The sequence below is a fragment of the Schistocerca serialis genome, chromosome 8 (genome assembly GCF_023864345.2).
Source record: "Schistocerca serialis cubense isolate TAMUIC-IGC-003099 chromosome 8, iqSchSeri2.2, whole genome shotgun sequence".
Classification (NCBI taxonomy): Eukaryota; Metazoa; Arthropoda; class Insecta; order Orthoptera; family Acrididae; genus Schistocerca; species Schistocerca serialis.
The window spans coordinates 519,372,401-519,391,900 of record NC_064645.1 but is presented as its reverse complement, the minus strand read 5'-3'; the positions used below and the strand labels follow the sequence as shown (position 1 = coordinate 519,391,900).

The following is a 19,500-nucleotide window of genomic DNA, read 5'->3' as shown; positions in this document are numbered from 1 at the left end:
CCCTGTTTACTAGAAGTCACTGGCAAGAATACAGTGCTGATGCAGCAATCTATGGCAGCCTGAGCCAGTCATTGGGTTCAGAAGATTCCTTGCTAGCTTGCTAAGCCACCACCTGATGCTAAAAATACAGCAATGAGATGTTTTCAGAGAAATAAGTGAAGTAATATTTAATTCTGTTTTATTGCATCTGGCAACACCACACAGGTTCCTCACACTCCATTCTGACAAACAGTAGATGTTTCATGCCTGGGAGCGGATGACTGATGCAGCAGTACACCACCTGTGACTCTGTGGAAGACTCTTCATTGCTCGGATGTCGCAAAGGCAAAATTGGAAACTGCTTTTCGATCTCAGCTGAAAAACTGCATGAAATCTTCTCTGCACCTGTCAGACCCCATAAGGTAAAGAACTATCGCCTATAGGAATATCCAAACAACGTAACTAACCATGACTCTTATGACTTAAAATACATATCAATAAATACAACAAGAAAAGCTATAATGAGAATCTCTTCTAAGGCAATAGGCAGTGACAGTATAAGCACAAACATGGTCAATAATGTCACCGACAGCTTAGTACCTGTCTTGGAAAGTGATATATTTAATTTTTAGTCACAAGTGGTATACATCCCACTCCATGGATCCTTCTCTAAGATCAAAAACCCCCAAATGCCCAGTGATTACCGACCAATTAGAATATTACCTGCTGATTCCAAAGCTCTGGAATATATTATTGATGACCAAATCACTAAACAATTGTGGAAATTCATAACAGTGATGTAAATATTTAGAAACTATTGGACTTTAGCAAAGCTTTCGATACTGTGAACTTTGATGTTCTGCTCAAAAAAAATGTGATGTCTAAATTTCTCTGATAGGACTCTGAAGTGATATGAAAGCTACTTGAAAAACAGACAGCACTGTGGGAATGAAAAATTGTCCTGCTCAGAAGTGCCATGGGGGTTTAGTCTTAGGCTCATTTTTATTCTTCTAGTATGTCAAATGACATTTTGTCAGTTCTACCCTTCTGTAAATACCATTTCTATGCTGATGATGCCATTGATCTTCATCTTTCACAAAGTGCCAGATCTGAATAATGCTGAGGTCATTCTGATCTGTCTTCAATGGTAACATGGGCAAAAGCCTGAGGCTTAAATTGAACACTCAAAAGTCATAACTAATCTTAGCATCCCATCAGAAATTAATAAATTCAGAATTCAATGAACAACTGCCTCTTATTCAGCAACAGTATTCCGTACCATACAAGAAAATAGTGATTAACTTAGGTGTAATGTTAGATAAGTATCTTATACTAGGTAGCATGCTGGAAGACTTCAGCTTGCCTCTACACACTCCAAAATTTTCAGTAGATATTTCCACAGGATGTAAAACGTAAATTCATGCAAGCATTCATTCTACTGAACCTCCACTACTGTGATGTAATTCAGTATGTCATGAGTAGTGAAAACGTAAGATGGTTGGAATTAAAACATGAATGCTTCTGTGCATGACCTCTGCAATATCCACTAATATGGCCATGTTAGTGCTCCATATATCCAATTAGGGCGGTTTTGGTCAGAGAAATTACAATGACTACCATGTGCTACGTCTACTTCACTGGCTCCTCAGTGCACAACCATCCCATCATCTCTCATACGGGATTAAATACCTTTCATGCCATCATAATCGAAAAAAAAGGTGCCATTTATCTAGTATCCTAACTGTACCTGCTTAAAAAGCAGGAACATTTGCAAACTCCTTTGCTGTTGCTGTTGTCCACCTCTAGAACAACTGCCCCACTCTCTGCCACAGTCCAGTGCCTACTGCTTTTAAGAAATTGAAGCACTTCCTTCTATCACCTTCATAATATTTTCCTCAAAACTTAATGTGTCAGGCCAATTTCCCTTCTGTTAAATAGCAGAGCCAATGCTACATCTTCTTTTACCTTACATACTTTATCTGTGTGTTATCACGTTCCTCTTTCCATCCGTGCTCTGACCCTTATCTCATGTCTGCTGCTGCTTGCTCATATTAATAAAAACCCAATTAATTTCTAATTACTGCTGTACGTACCATGTACAAATATAAACCGTGCATATGTGTCATTTTTATTGGTGTCATTGTAATTTTTAATTTCTAAATGTAACATAACATGTATACTAAAATGTATGTCATGTAAAATATGTAAAACGTCTGATCACATGTAAGAGATGCCCTGATGGCCCTAATCTTGCAAGGTTAAATAAATCAATAAAAACTATATTGTCTTATTTGCTCAGTACCAACTAATGTATATACATCTCTGTGCATTATTCTCATCCATCATGAAAATTAATGTGTCTGCTAACTGTGTAATTTGGTACCAACTTGAGAATGTTCATCTGTCAGACTAAGTACATACATATATATAAAACACAAAGATGCTGTAACTTACCAAACGAGAAAGTGCTGGTAGATAGACACAATAAAAAACACACAAACACACACAAAAATTTACCTTACGGGGGAAAAAGGACAGGTATACACTCGTGCGCACACACACATATCCATCCGCACAATATGTCTGCCTGTGTCTGTATATGTGCAGATGGATATGTGTGCTTGTGCGAGTGTGTACCTGTCCTCTTTTTCCCCTAAGGTAAGTCTTTCTGTTCCCGGGATTGGAATGACTCCTTAGCCTCTCCCTTAAAACCCACATCCTTTCGTTTTTCCCTCTCCTTCCCTCTTTCCTGATGAAGCAACCTTTGGTTGCGAAAGCTTGAATTTTATGTGTATGTTTCTGTTTCTTTGTGTGTCTATCAACCTGCCAGCACTTTCGTTTGGTAAGTCACATTGTCTTTGTTTTTAGATATATTTTTCCCACGTGGAATGTTTCCCTCTATTATATACATATATACATACATAAATTAATGCTTGTCTGATAGATCATGAATGTGACATTTCGTAATGATGTGGAACGTGTCACTTTAACATAATTTTTCTTCACATTAATTATTTTTTTTATTTTACAGTTACTAATTCATATCTAAGAATTCATCTATTGAGTAGAAGACGTTGTCATTTAGAAATTCTTTTCATTTGCATTTAAATGTTGGTTGGCTATCTGTCAGACTTTTAATACTATTTGGCACATGACCAAAGATTTTTCAGTCCGGAACCGTGCGACTGCTACGGTCGCTGGTTCGAATCCTGCTTCGGGCATGGATGTGTGTGACGTCCTTAGCTTAGTTAGGTTTAAGTAGTTCTAAGTTCTAGGGGACTGATGACCTAAGATGTTAAGTCCCATAGTGCTCAGAGCCATTTTGAACCAAAGATTTTTGTGGCAGCATAACTCACCACTTTCTGTGCTTAAGTGACATTTAATACAGGAGAGTGAATATCATCCTTTCTTCTAGTGTTGTAGCTATGCACTTCGCTGTTATTTTTGAATTGTGATGGGTTAGTAATGACAAATTTCGTAAGTGAATATATGTATTGCGAAGGTACTGTGAATACCCTGAGTTTCTTAAATAAATGTCAGCAAGGTGATCTTGGGTGGGCTCCAGCTATTTTTCTGATTACACTCTTTTGTGCAATGAAAACTTTCTCTCTTGATGATGAATTGTCCCAAAATATGATGCCATATAAAAGCAGTGAATGAAAATAGGCATAGTAGGCTAATTTACTGATATGTTTATCACCAAAATTTGCAATAACCCTAATAACATAAGAAGGTGAATCTGACCATTTCAGCAGATCATTGATGTGTTTCTTCCAATTCAATTTCTCATTAATGCACACACCCAGAAACTTTGGGTATTCTGCCTTAGCAACAGATTAGTCTATACTTATTAATGGTGTTATGGAATTTACTGTACAGAATTGTAGAAACTGTGTTATCTCAAAATTTAGTGAGAGACCATTTGCAGAGAACCACTTAATAAGTTTTTGAAAGACATTATTTGCAGTTTCCTCTGCTGATTCTTGTTTCTTGGATGTGATTATAATACTTGTATCATCAGCAAAAAGAACTAATTTTGCACCTTCATGAATATAGAGTGGTAAGTCGTTAATATACCGGGTGATCAAAAAGTCAGTATAAAATTGAAAACTGAATAAATCAAGGATAGATAGAGAGGTACAAATTCACACACATGCTTGGAATGACATGGGGTTTCATTAGAAGAAGGAAAAAAAAAAAAAAAAAAAAAAGAGTTCAAAAAATGTCCAACAGATGCCGCTTCATCTGATCAGAATAGCAATAATTAGCATAGCAAAGAAAGACAAAGCAAAGATGATGTTCTTTACAGGAAATGCTCAACATGTCCACCATCATTCCTCAACAATAGCTGTAGTCGAAGAATAATGTTGTGAACAGCACTGTAAAGTATGTCCGGAGTTATGGTGAGGCATTGGCGTCAGATGTTGTCTTTGAGCATCCCTAGAGATGTCGGTCGATCACGTTACACTTGCGACTTCAGGTAACCCCAAAGCCAATAATCGCATGGATTGAGGTCTGGGGACATGGGAGGCCAAGCATGACGAAAGTGGCGGCTAAGCACACGATCATCACCAAACGACGAGTGCAAGAGATCTTTCACACGTCTAGCAATATCAGGTGGAGCGCCATCCTGCATAAACATTGTACGTTCCAGCAGGTGTTTATCAGCCAGGCTGGGGATGATGCGATTCAATAACATATCGGCGTACCTCTCACCCGTCACGGTAGCAGTTACAAAACCAGAATCACGCATTTCCTCCAAGAAAAAAGGCCCAATAAAGGTAGATGTGGTAAATCCAACCCATACCGTGACTTTCTCATCGTGCAATGGGTCTTCCACAACAGTTCTAGGATTTTCGGTAGCCCAAATTCTGCAGTTGTGGGTTTTGACAGACCCTTGAAGCATGAAATGAGCTTCGTCGTTCCACAACACATTACTCAACCAATCGTCATCTTCCGCCATCTTTTGAAAAGCCCACACCGCAAATGCCCTCTGCTTCACTAAATCACCAGGTAACAGGTCATGATGCTGATGGATTTTGTATGCATAGCATCAGAGGGTACGCCTCAGTGCCAACCAAACAGTAGTGTATGGAATGCCGGTGCGATGTGCGACTGCACGAGCACTGACTTTCCCGTGCATAGACGAACCCGCTACAGTCTCCATTTCTTCCTGAACTCTCTCAGCAACATTACGCCTTGTCCCCGGTCGGCTACTATGGGGTCTATCGTCTAAACAACTGGTGGCTTCGAACTTCGAAATCATTCTCGCCACAGCTGCATTTGTCAACGGACCTTTACCCGCTCAAATCCCCTTCCTATGGCGATAGGACCATAATGCTGAACTAGCACATTCCCCATTCTGATAATGCAGCTTCACTAAAAGCGCCTTTTCAGGTAACGTCAACATGCTGTGACTGCTGGCACAACTGATTCTCTCTCTCATTACAGCTCCTTTTATACACGATTTTCATGTGCAGTCACTGATGTTTTGCTGTCCAGCACCATCTGTTGGACATTTTGTGAACTTTGTTTTTTTATTGGTTATAATAAAACCCCATGTCATTCCAAGCATGTGTGTCAATTTTTACCTCTCTATCTACATTATTCTGGAGTTTATCAAGTTTTCAAATTTATACTTACTTTTTGATCGCCTGGTATATTAAGAACAGTAAGGTCCCCAAGACTGAACATTGTGGGACACCATTCTTGATACTTCCCCAGTTACAGGACTCTGCTGGTTTTTGCAGACTATCTGTACTGTTAATTTCAACCTTCTGCATTCTTTCAGTTAAGTATGAATTAAACCATTTGTGCACTGTCCCACTCATACCACAAAACTTAAGCTTATCTAGAAGAATTTCATGATTCACACAATCAAAAGCCTTTGAGAGATCACAAGATATCCCAATGGGTGATGTTTGGTTATTCAATGCATTTAATATTTGATCAGTGAAAGCATACATAGCATTTTCTGTTGAAAAGCCTTTCTGAAAAGGCTTCATTTTTACAAATATGTGATGCTACTCTTAAATACATTACTTTTTCAAGAATTTTGGATCAAGCTGTCAGAAGTGAGATTGGGAGGTAGTTGTTAGCATCAGATTTATCCCTTTTTATATGCAATGGTTTAACAATAGCATATTTCAGTCTCTTTGGAAAAATGCACTGTTTCATTGAGCTACTACATATGTGGCTGAGAATCCTACTTATTTGTTGGGAACAAGCTTTTAGTACTTTCTTGGAAGTGCCACCAATTCCATGTGAGCTATTTCTTTTGAGTGAATTTATTATTTTCCTAATTTCAGTAGGGGAGGTGGGTTGAATTTCAATTTTATCAAATTGCATAGGCACTGCCTCTTCCATATACTGCCTTGCATTTTCTAATGACTATCTGGCTCCTATTTTCTTCACAACACTTAAAAAAAGATCATTAAAAATGTTTTCTACTCCTGACTTCCTGTTAACAAACTTTTCATTGCGTTAGGTACAAATACAGTCTTCCTGTGCTCCCGGCTGCCTTGTTTCCCTTTTCACAATATTCCAAATTGTTTTAATTTTATCATCAGATGTGCTAATCTCAGACATACAAAAGTATGCTGTATGTGCCTTTGTCAAACAGCTTCATAGGAATGTGGAGGTGTCTACCAGTAAACAACTAATTTATCTGAAAACTGGAACCAGTCATCATACAGCTTATAGTGACAATAAAAGTAGGAAAAATCACATTAATTAAAAGTTATATGGTGAACATTATAGAAAGCTTTCTCAGAAGACCAGTTTTACAGCAATTCAACTTTCTGCAGTGAGACTCAAAGGGCCGAATGAAAATCTGCAAGCAGGTCACATTCCACCTAGAAATAAAAAGGGGGAGGGGGGAGGGGGGGGGGGGAGAGAAAGGGGCAGGAGGGCGGGAGGGAGAGAGAGAGACCACCATTTTAAGCCAACAATCAATTTGACAAAATTATTTTCACCACACGCGCCTTCTGTTCTGAATTCTTCCCCTTGACACCAGTTTCTCAAAACTCCACAGGTGGGAACTAGCACTACAACATGTCCTTGGTTCTCTTCACCCATCTGGCCTTAACTTACCTCAATTTCTTTTGTCTCAGCATTTCATCACTTTAACTATGCTTTGCTTCACTCCATTTTAGTTTTCTACTCCTTCATGTCTTTCCCATCTACTTTTCACCACCCTCCTCCCACCTCTGTTACATGCAATGCACTTAGCTTTTCACTCTAATAAACTCATGCATGATGGTTAAGTAGTAATAATTTCTGTTTGTATATTACCCTGTCTTCCACCTTTAAGCTCTCAGGTTTTCAAATCTCGTCCAATGCAGTCCCCAATCTTTCCTTCTCATCGCATGCGGTAAATCTCCCCTGACCTGCAGTTCTGGGTGACATTCCCAAAATTTACCCCTTTTTGTAGACCTCTCCAGTCCTTTTCCTTCACCCCTTTACCTTCCCCTTCAACCCTTCTGCCTGAGGGAGGAGACACTGGCTCCCTAAGGTTGCCAATTACAACCACCTGTTATGTGTGTGTTCTGCCGCTGCTTGGTGAGTAGATCTTTTTATCTAGACAACTTTTGGTAAAGATTGTTTTGCTTTCAAATATTCTTTAAAGTCTGTGATACCAATAATGTCAGAAGAAGGAAATGAAACATGCACTAATGGATTACATCAGGTATACTAGTTTCTATTAAGGGAAGTATGGTTACCTTTCCTGAACAGTCACAAATACCATCTAGTTTCACTTCTTCTCCATCTTTGGCCACCATTGTATGAGACATCTTTGTGTTTCTGCCTCCTTCCTGAGTAAATTTCAGTTTAGCCAGTGAATCATACAGCTTGGAGAGATGTCTGTAAATCATAACAATTTCTCTATTAGAGCAAAGGCAATCAGCATCAGAATTTATTGTCCGATTACATAAGAGATGGAATTATTTGATTTACAATACTCCTCAAAATTTATAATTGTCTTATTAAACTACTATGGGCATTGAAAACATTTCTTACAGATGATATGAATGTAGATTTAGAGAATATAATTTATGGGAATAATTTATGGAAATACGCCATTATTATGTTACATTAGTATCTAGAAATTTCCACAAGGAATGGTAGGATTTTCTATTATTAGTACATTGTAGTGTCTTCTTCAGTGTCGTTAACTCCACACAGTGGATACTTTTTAGCTTTAATTTACTTTAGATCTTATCTTTTATTTCATATCTATGGAGGAAATTTTTTTCTTCAAACAATTTTCAGTTTTGATGTGTGGCACAATATCCCTCAAACTGTACAGATAGGAATACTTAATATTTTCTTATTTCTTGATAACAGAAAACATGAGTCTCCATGTTTTGCATTACATATTTCTAGTTTTTTTTCCTTTTTAACATATTACTTGAACTTCATTACAAATAATTTTGTATCTTAAAACTGATTCAAATGATGAGTGGTACACTATCTTTCCTGCACTCATTTTTGATGAAGTGAACAGTACAGACATTGCAAACAAGAACCTATTTCCAGAATGAGATTTTCACTCTGCAGTGGAGTGTGCGCTGATATGAAACTTCCTGGCAGATTAAAACTGTGTGCCCGACCGAGACTCGAACTCGGGACCTTTGCCTTTTGCGGGCAAGTGCTCTACCAACTGAGCTACCGAAGCACGACTCACGCCCGGTACTCACAGCTTTACTTCTGCCAGTATCTCGTCTCCTATCTTCCAAACTTTACAGAAGCTCTCCTGCGAACCTTGCAGAGCTTCTGTAAAGTTTGGAAGGTAGGAGACGAGATACCGGCAGAAGTAAAGCTGTGAGTACCGGGCGTGAGTCGTGCTTCGGTAGCTCAGTTGGTAGAGCACTTGCCCGCGAAAGGCAAAGGTCCCAAGTTCGAGTCTCGGTCAGGCACACAGTTTTAATCTGCCAGGAAGTTTCAAGAACCTATTTAATTTATTTGTTAAATAGTTCATGTGTGATGCCTAGGACACCCGTACCCTGTCTCGGGTCTATTTCAAGCAATTATGAACTGCTTCCTGCAGGTCCTGGCTTTATGAATAATTTATAGTTAATTTGTTCTGGAATGTTTATTACGAAACTGCTTAATTTGGGACTTCTTGAAGTTTCACATTAAGCCATTTAGATAAGGTAAAGTATCTAAATTATTTACAACTTTTATGACGATGTAATTTTTTCCAATCAGCACTGTGGTATCACTTGCAAGTATATTGTATGAGTATTTAAATTTACAGGCAAAGTCATCAACACAAAAGAGAAAAAGAATTTAACTCAGAATTGATCCTTGTGGAAGAAACTGTTAAATTGTTTTTACTTGTGAGAAACGATTTGCATTATTTGAGACAACCACAACCTCTTGTTTTCTTTTTGAGTTTTGACAAATATGACCTAATCTATTTCAAAGAATTTTCCCTGGTTCTATGTCTTTCTAGTTTATGAGCTTTAGAAAGTGGTTAATACTATTCAATGCCTCGGTGAGATCACAGAAAATTCACAAGCTTTTTTTTATTTATCAAAAGAGCAGCTAATATTTTCTAAAAAACCATTTATAGCTTGTATAGTTGTTTCATTCTTGTGAATGCCAAACTGATTTTTTCAGTTTGATAATGGAATTTTGTATGAAATTCTGTGTCTGTATAGCAAGAAATTGTTTCTGCGACATCTGAAAATAAAAAGACAAGTTAGAAAACGAAACTTTCTTTAGAGAAAAGAACACCGTCAATATCATCAATTCTTTACACAGTCTCCCTCAACATCCATGCACTTGGTCAATCTCTCCCACTACTGTCCTGAAAGAAGCTTTTCACAGCATTGTGCACATTCACTTTTATGCCAAATCCACAACCTTGTTGTCTGATAAAAAGCTTCAGTTCAAGCAGGACATGCATTACCCTGAAGCAAAATTACACTTGTTCAGAGCTTCCCTCTCTTCTTTGTTTTGCTTTTGGATTTCAGATCTTGCACTACCTGTCACTGTTCATCATCTGACATTTAGTAGTGTAATGAATCAGCAGCACCTAAACAGTCATCAATTTTTCTGTAGAAATAAGATGAAGATGGATGTTTACACACCATGCTCTGCTCTTACTCTGTGGTTCATAGTCACACCTCATCAGTAGTGGTTAATATGTGACTTAGAAAGTCTTCTTATTGTGTTTCAGAATGCCTTTATATGGTTCTGACACATCCAAATGTCCCTGGTTGTGTTTGTCTGTCAGCTGGTGTGGTAGCCAATGAACACAAACCTGGCTACTGTTTAGAAATTCATGCACAACTGAAAATGATGAACCATTTTAAAGTCTGATATGTGCACAATATCATCATTTGTGGCATGACAATCATCACAAATCATTAATTTCACAGTGGAAGATGTACCTGAATGCTCTTTGTTGCAGATGAATATTTAGAATGCAAAAATGATAATCAATTGTTAGTAGTAACTTTAAGTAATTGATGACTATGCTTTTCACCTTACTAGGAAATCAAAAGGCATGATTCATCATCTTTTGTGCATTTGCATTTGAAAAGTGTGCATTTAACTTTGTCACAATTGAATGTCTGAGCATTGGTTTGGTTGTTATAATGCTGGTTAGCTTCTCTTCACAGTTTGTGTTCTTCAAACATGAAAAGATTTTACACAGGTTTTGCCCAGTGGTTCCATTAAATTAATGAGTTTTACTGGGTGCCATATAAACTTTGCAAATTATATACCTATGTAAAGCAATGGCACACAGTTCAATAAAACAAGGCCAAACACAACTACGCAGCACGAATTAGCAGAATGAGCTAGAAAGCCAACTGTACATATGTTAATCACATTTATGAGTCAGTTAATTAGCAAAAAATATGTTAAAGTACACAGCTACATATGAAACATGAACAAACCTATTCTGGACTTTGTCTAAAGTGAATGGTTTTCATCCTGTAATGGTGTAAGTAAATGACTTTTTGTTGAATGTAAATCTCAGATGCTGGTATGCATACAGAGCTTAACATTCAAGGAGGCTTTTGTGACATCATAGCCAGTTTTAAAGAATTTTCCCCCATATCAAGTGAAATAATTATTAAATGACAGTGTCTCTTACCCATAAGTGAAAAAATATTTAATTTTGTTACGACAAACCTCGAAGTAAAGCAGAAATACCAGAACCTTGTAACTATTACTAAGATAAAATACTGATGAAATACTATAAAAAGAAATGTAATACTGGGGAAAGGTCTTGCATTATCTGACACTCTTGTTCTTGGTTCAATCATATTTATTTTTCAAAGTCTGATAATCTTTCTTGTTAATGTTTACCAAAGGAAAACATTATGTCTGTTCATGGTCATATAATAAAAAACTATAAAATGAATTGTTCTCCAATTTAACTGTGGGCCTTAGCTAATTTCAAAAATCTAACCAAGAAAGTGGTAACAGGCATAAATATTCTTGTCTATCAAGCAGATTAAATACGAGAAATTAAAAGACATAATTCTTTTCTTCGCCACAGTTCTTCTTACAACATTGCCACCAAAGATGGGATTTTCAATAAATCATTTACAAAACTTCAAGTTTACCTGCTATCAGATTTCAAGTTTACCTGCTATCAGATTTGATAGTTAAACTGAGGTTTTACTTCAGATTAGAGGCAGTAGCATTATTAGGGACTGATCCGCCATGGAATTACCTCAACATCATACAGACACTTCACAAACATACTCTGTGTGGATGAGCATTGTCCTGTGGAACAATAGCGCTAGAATACTGTCACATGAGAGGCAATATATTTTTTGCCCTTACCTGAAATCATGTGCAATGTATACCTACACCTTGATACCAGAAATAATGCTGCTGTGCCTCTCCAAAACAATGAAACAATGGAACCTCTCTCCTGGTCACCATCATACTCACTTATAATGGTCACCTGGGGTTGTGCATAAACACAATTCATCACTGAACACAATGCAATGCCATTCATCTGCATTCCATGCACCCAAGTTATCACATAACTACAATAGCTGCCTACACAAGATGGTAATTCACTAGTCTGCCTAGTGTGCTGCTGCTAATGTCCAGGATGTCACAAAATGTTGCATAGACTGCATTACTCGTTCACAGACAGCAGGAGCACATGTAAAGTGGTTAAGATGTGCTTGGTGCACAATAGCGCAATTCTCTCTTGTGATGGTGAGGCTTGGCAACTGGAACCATGATGGCAAGTATGCCTGTACTCACATGCAGTCTTCTGGGCACCTCACTTTTTTCAGGCAAAGATGGGTACAATTTTTGTACTTATTTCTGATAGTCTGCACAATGTTTTCAGTTCAAAAGCTCTTCAACAAATTTTGTGATGTCTGGTATAAATTGTTCATTCTAATTGGGTCCTTTACTGTTCATTTACTGGTTATGTTACCTACTATATGTTACCTGATACATCAAATTGTTTGTTGAGCTGTAAATCTTTCTGTTCATAGATAATTTACATGCGGCTTATGATAACAAAACAAGTACTGTGTGTAGAAACTAATTTTTTTATGAAACATTCAGAATTTTAGATTCATAAAAACTAAGTACACTCATAAATCCCTTATAACAATATTACTCAGGAATGTTGTTACATGATTTTTCAAATTTCAGAATGCAAACCTTTAAAAATCCAATATTACAACCGAACAGCCCAATTTTTCTATGTTCAAAAATGTATTCTTTTATTAGAACAACTTGTTAGGTAATGAAATATTGCAAACATAAATTGGGGTTCTGGACATTTCTTGGTAGTTGGCAGACATTTATATTAAATGGGGAGAAAAGTTCAGTCTAAAACTCTGACACAAAAACACATACCACTCTGTCTTATGTGTTATTAGTGAGTATGTAAGTGATCTGATATTTTTCTAAACCAGGCTATAAATAGGCACTGCGAGCAACAGCACAATTATTTAACAGTAAGACTTTGTTAAGTAAAGTCAGTACAACTGAGTCTGCATGTAGCAATTTAGTCATTCATGGTTCAGCTGTCATTGAAGACTGTTTTGGATGAGCATTCATTCAGGAAGGTTCCTAGAGCCATAATTGCACCAAAATAAGAATGCCGTTCTAACAGTTAAATATGAAAATGAAAAGTCACTGGTGGAATACCAATGATGGAAGTAGTAAAGTTAACATCATATCATATGCTTGAGACAAAGCATTGTCATCTATAAAAACAAAAACAAGTCTGAGGTCACTGCTGAGCCTGCAGATAAATCATTCCCCAGAACTAATAGAATATTCATAGTACACCTATACAGCTACGTAACTACATTGTCTCCATCAGATACATTGAGCCAGCACTGCAGTTCAACTTGGTAAGAGTTGTGCTGGGTGGTGTGGGTGGGTTGTGGAGGGGTGGGGGGGGGGGGGGGGGGGAATTAGCTGGGTAGTAGGAGGAAGAATTTGAGAAAGACAGCTGGCAGCTTGGATGGAAAGGCAGGAATGTGGCACTGGAGAGCTCCCTCTCTCTGCATGCAAGGAGAGTTATGGTTAGCACACAAGGAGGTAGGGCAGGGGGTAGTGGGAACTGAGGCCAGGAGGGTAACAGAACTGAAGGATTTTGCGATAAAATTCTATTAACTCACCACTCTTTTTGCAAATCTGAGATGATTTTGACCTCTTGATCTGCTCGTAATTGTCTCCCACAAGTCCAACACCTTGTCCAAGTCGTGGGAGACAGGCAACAGCATGAAGTAGGGCATTGCCTGTAGGAGTGAGGTGCAGTGGGGACTGCGTATGCCCCGGGACAACTACGGTAGCTGTGAAGGTCCTACAGGAACCATGAACAGTGATGACTAATGGGGCTCTGGTGAAGCTATGATAGGCCCAGCAAGCCCATAGTGGATTATGATTTCTGCTTTCAAAAATAGAATGGGCCTTGGAAAGGACGGATTTAATTGATGACGAAATTGCTATAAACAAGGACTAAGATTTGGAACATTAAATATACAAACATTGATTGGAAAGGTGGAGGAGATGACAGACATGACGGAAAGAAGGAAGTTAGACCTATTGGGGTTAGCTGAAATGAGATGGAAATGAGAAGGAAGGAGAGAACTGAGAAAAGGCTACCAACTATACTGGAATGGAAATGAGGAGGGAAGGAGAAATGGAGTCGGAATAGTAGTAAGAGATGGATCAAAAGAGGACATGAAGGGGATGATGACCAAAATATCACTCAAGGGGATGACCATAGAGGTAATACAAGTGCATGTGCTGCAGGTGGGTTGCACTTCTGCGGAGAAGCAAGAGTTTGAATAGGAAATGCAGAAGCAGATGGGAAGGAAAAATATGACAGTAATGGGAGATTTAAATGTGCATGTTGAAAGAGAAAGACAAGGGTGCGAAAGTGTGCTTGGACCACAAGATTACCCGGTACAGTCAAGACTTAAAGAGAAAGTCAATAGTTGACTAAGTTCCTCTATGACAGTGAGATAAATACGAACATTATTGACATTAAGGTAATACCATCAGAGGCCTTGCTGGTAATGAACCTGAGAGGGACTAAGGATAATAATAGGGACAGAAAACTAGGAAAGATGTGTAAGGGTATGGAAGTTGAAGGAGGAAGAAAGCAGGCTACAGTACCTACAAATACAGGGTGAGGCAGTGAAACGGGACGATTTCGATAGTGGTTGTCGGGCGCGGAGGGGGGTTGCGAGAGTGGGGGAAGTGACCTTGGGCGTCTAGAGTGGTGGAAGTTTCAGTAGCCATGGAGCGTTGGTCGAGTGCGCAACGTGCATATGCCGTAAAGGCATATTACAAAAATGCGGATAGTGTGGTTGGTGCTCAACGCGCCTTTCGTCGTGAATTCAACCTGCCGCCACGGGCTCCCGTGCCATCAAGGAAAGCCATTCTCCTTTGGGTTAAAACCTTTGAAGCTACTGCTAGCACAACAAAGAAAAGAGGCGGCAGCACAAAAACAATCCGGACACCCGAGAACATTAATCGTGTGCGCGAAGCGTTGGGACGAAGTCCGCGAAAATCCGCGAGACGGCACAGCGCAGAACTTGGTCTCAGCAATCGATCAGTAAGACGGATTTTGAAGAGTGACCTTCACTATCATCCATACAAAATTCAGGTAGTGCAAGCCCTTAAACCTAATGACTACAATAACCGTATACGCTTTTGCCAGTCAATGCTTAACGTTATTGAACGAAATGAAGAAAGACTGCATAACTTATGGATGAGAGATGAAGCCCACTTTCATCTTAGTGGGTACGTAAATAAGCAAAACTTCAGATATTGGTCCTCAGATAACCCACACGAACTTCATGAAAAACCTCTCCATTCTGAAAAAGTAACAGTCTGGTGCGCAATGTCATCTCGTGGAATCGTGGGGCCCTATTTTTTTGAAGATGAAGATGGCAACACAGTGACGGTAAACTCTGGACGTTATGCTGACATGTTGACCATTTTTGGTCTGCCTGGAATTGATCGACATGATCCAGATGCTGAAACACTCTTCCAGCAAGATGGTGCAACAAGCCATACTGCTAATGTCTCAATGGAATTGCTCAGACTTGCATTTCCACGACGTCTAATCAGCAGAAATGGCGATTTCTCCTGGCCTGCCCGTTCACCAGATCTGACGGCACCAGACTTTTTTCTTTGGGGCTACCTCAAGTGCAAAGTCTTCCAGGAAAATCCACCAAGAACAAAAGAAGACCTGAAGGAGCGAATTCGACAGGAAATTAACAACATTCCAGTACAGATGCTACGAAACGTCATGGGACAATTTCATCTCAGGCTTAGACAATGTGTGCAAAACCAAGGACGACACCTCACTGACACCATATTTAAAAAATGATTGTTTTTAAGTTAAATCTTTAATTTCCACTCTTGTACTTGAGATCCAAGTTCAACTATTATGATTTTACTTGTAAATAAATCTTTGGTGGTTTTACAAAATCGTGCCGTTTCACTGCCTCACCCTGTAGTACAGGAAAGCATTCCAAAGGATGAACCAAAAATGGTAGAAGAGGAGTGGGGTAGATTCAAGGGTAGTAAGTGCGGCAGAAGCAATATGTGGGAGGACAAGCAACAACAAGGGATGGAAAGAAACACCCTGGTGGAAAGATAAAACAAAGGATATAGTACAGAAGAAGAATAGAGCCTTTAGGGTATGGTTCCAGAAGAGAACAGTAGAGACAAGAGAAGAGTGTCAGGCAAGCAAGAAAGAAGCAAAAAGAATGGTGGCAGAGGAAATAAGAAAGTGGATGGAAGAGTGGATCAGAATGATGGAGGAGGATAGTGAAGGTTCAAAAAAGGTGTTATATGGGATGATTAAAAGTAAGAGGAAGAACAGTATGACAGATTATGCTCGAACGGTGAACAAAAGTGGCCAAAATGTATCGAGTAATGAAAATTGTGTGGAGACAGAAGATGATCCCAGAAGACTGGAAGAAGGGAATAATTATCTCAGTCTTTAAGAAGGGAAATAGAAAAGAGTGCAAGAACTATCAGGGGGTAACACTGATGAGTCATTGTGCAAAGATTTTTGAGAAAATTTTGGAAACACAAATTCAGGCAGGAAGGTCCACGGTGGATCTAATTTTAGCTGTAAGACAACTGTAGGAACAGCACTATGAATGTGGAATAGATCTGCTAATGACCTTCCTGGATATTGAAAAAGCATATGATAGTGTAACGTAGAAGCAAAGTGGGGAAAGCCCTGAAGAACAGAGGAGTAGCAAAACAGATTATTTGGAGGATAAGGGAAATGTACCATGGAAGTGTGAACTGTGTGAAAGTGGGAGGAGAGAGATCAGCTTGGATTGAACAGAAGAATGGCTTGAGGCAGGGAAGTGCACTTTCACCATTACTCTTCATTGTAGTGATGGATGATGTGATGAGTACAGTAGCACAAGTAATTGGTGAAAGGAATATGAAAGCTATGGTGTTTGCAGATGATATGATGATTTGGGGGAATAAGTAGGAGGAAGTACAGGAGCAGCTGGACGTACGGGAATGAGCAGTACAAGAATATGAGATGAAATTAAGTATAAGTAAGAGTGAGATGATTATCACAATAAGAAAGAAGAAGAGAGGAACAACGGGAATAACCATTGGTGGGGTACGACTGAGGAGAGTGGAGAGTTTCAAGTACCTAGGAAGCCTGATACAGGAAAATGGAAAAAAAGGCAGAGAAATAAATGAGTGGGGGAGGAAAGCAGAAACAAACATAGGACTGACAAGAGAAGTAATAAAAGAAAAAATTAAATGGATAATAAAACAAACACAATAAGAACAACCAAACAGAAGCAGCTGCTATGAAAAGGTTAAAAAAAAGTTAACAAACAATAACATATTAATAACAAGAGAAGACAAGGGAAATGTAACAGTACTCATGGATAAAGAGCAATACATCACAAAAACCAAGGAATACATAAACACCAATGCCATACAAAAGCTGAAGTCAGATGCAACTACACAATTCCAGGCAAACATGAAACGAACACTGAAAAACATTGAACACACACTCACAGACAAACAGAAATACTACAGAACACAGAAAAACCCACAAGCACCAACACTCTGCAGTTAACTGAAAGTACATAAATATGGAATGGCAATGAGAGCTGTTATCAACTTCAAGGAAGCCCCAACATGCCGCACAGCAAAACATCTCCAAAAGTTAGTTACAAAACACTATAAAGAAGTAAACAACAGAACAGCGATAAACACAGGAAACCTAATAGAAAACGTACAGAACATACACGTACCACACACAGCATCACTGATTTCATTTGAGATAGAAAATATGTATACCTCCATACAACAAAAATCATGGAACAAAATCTCTAAAAGAAATGACAAATATGCTCAGACTGACAACTGAACAAAACTACTTTCAGTTTGAGAAAGAATATTATCTACAAAGTGATGGACTGCCCATGGGATCCCCAATATCAGCAACACTAGCAAACATTTTCATCAGTCATCTAGAAAATCAGATATTTGAAACGATAACGACTAATGAAAGTTTCAAAATCATATATTGGGACAGATACGTGGATGACATGATTTGTCTGGTAGATGAGCCAAGTGCAAAAATAGATAAACTCCATTCGGAAATAAACAAAGCTCATCAGAACATAAAATTCACACTTAAAAAACAAAAAGAAAATCAAATAATTTTTCTTGACATTACAATAAAAAAAGAAAATGGCAAACATACATTTAACATCTTTAGAAAACCAACAGCCACAGACAGAATAACACATCCCACATCCAACCGCCCTCACAGCCAGAAACTTGCAGCACTTAGACACACGTTACATAGATTAAACAGAATCCCACTCAACAAGAGAAACTATGAACAAGAAATGAGTACAATCATACCAATAGCTAGGAACAACAGGTATGACACACATGTGGTACACAGGCTCAATCAAAAAATAAAAACACAAATACAAAACAAACACAACATTCCCAGAATACAAGAGAACCACCAATGGCAAGGTCCATAGTTCATGGGGGGGGGGGGGACACAAATATGCATACACAAACAGATCACAGATACTTCAATAATTACACTTGACAGTTTGGCAATAACATTCGATCTTTGGCAAAAACATTTGACAGTCGGAAACAGAAACCAAAACATTGCATTTAAACAAGTGTTCAGTTAATAGTGCTGTCGAAAGCGGGATAAAATAGTGCAAATTGGCATTCATAAGAAGAACAACACCAAAAATGCAACAGGAGCATAATATGTACGAAATTGTCCACGCAACCTGTAAGTACAGTTCAAAACATTACTACTTAATAGCAAATACCAACCACCAGAACAGTTTATAACAGTTTGTATTCCTTTTTGCCTGCTTCATTTACTGCATTTTTATATTTTCTCCTTTCATCAATTAAATTCAACATTTCTTCTGTTACCCAAGGATTTCTACCAGCCCTCGTCTTTTTACCTACTTGATCATCTGCTGCCTTCATTACTTCATCCCTCAAAGCTACCCATTCTTCTTCTACTGTATTTCTTTCCCCCATTCCTGTCAATTGTTCCCTTATGCTCTCCCTGAAACTCTCCACAACCTCTGGTTTAGTCAGTTTATCCAGGTCCCATCTCCGTAAACTCCCACCTTTTCGCAGTTTCTTCAGTTTTAATCTACAGTTCATAACCAATAGATTGTTGTCAGAGTCCGCATCTGCCCCTGGAAATGTCTTACAATTTAAAACCTGGTTCCTAAATCTCTGTCTTACCATTATATAATCTATCTGATACCTTTTAGTATCTCCAGGGTTCTTCCATGTAAACAACCTTCTTTCATGATTCTTGAACCAAGTGTTAGCTATGATTAATTTATGCTCTGTGCAAAATTCTACCAGACGGCTTCCTCTTTCATTTCTTACCCCCAATCCGTATTCACCTACTATGTTTCCTTCTCTCCCTTTTCCTACTCTCGAATTCCAGTCACCCATGACTATTAAATTTTCGTCTCCCTTCACTACCTGAATAATTTCTTTTAT

The 19,500-nt window shown here is 38.5% G+C and overlaps 1 protein-coding gene and 1 non-coding gene across 2 annotated transcripts in view; both read right to left on the bottom strand.

Moving 5' to 3' along the window:
• The window catches only part of LOC126417102 (dynein beta chain, ciliary-like), a 739,775-nt gene that overhangs the window by 372,282 nt on the left and 347,993 nt on the right, over window positions 1-19,500 (bottom strand). Inside the window, exon 23 of the mRNA XM_050084997.1 lies at window positions 7,701-7,842. Within this exon, the coding sequence (XP_049940954.1) occupies window positions 7,701-7,842 (142 nt within the window). The remainder of the gene's footprint in view (window positions 1-7,700; window positions 7,843-19,500) is intronic.
• On the bottom strand, window positions 8,583-8,657 carry Trnal-caa (transfer RNA leucine (anticodon CAA)). The gene has a single exon. It is a non-coding gene; the product is annotated as a tRNA-Leu (tRNA).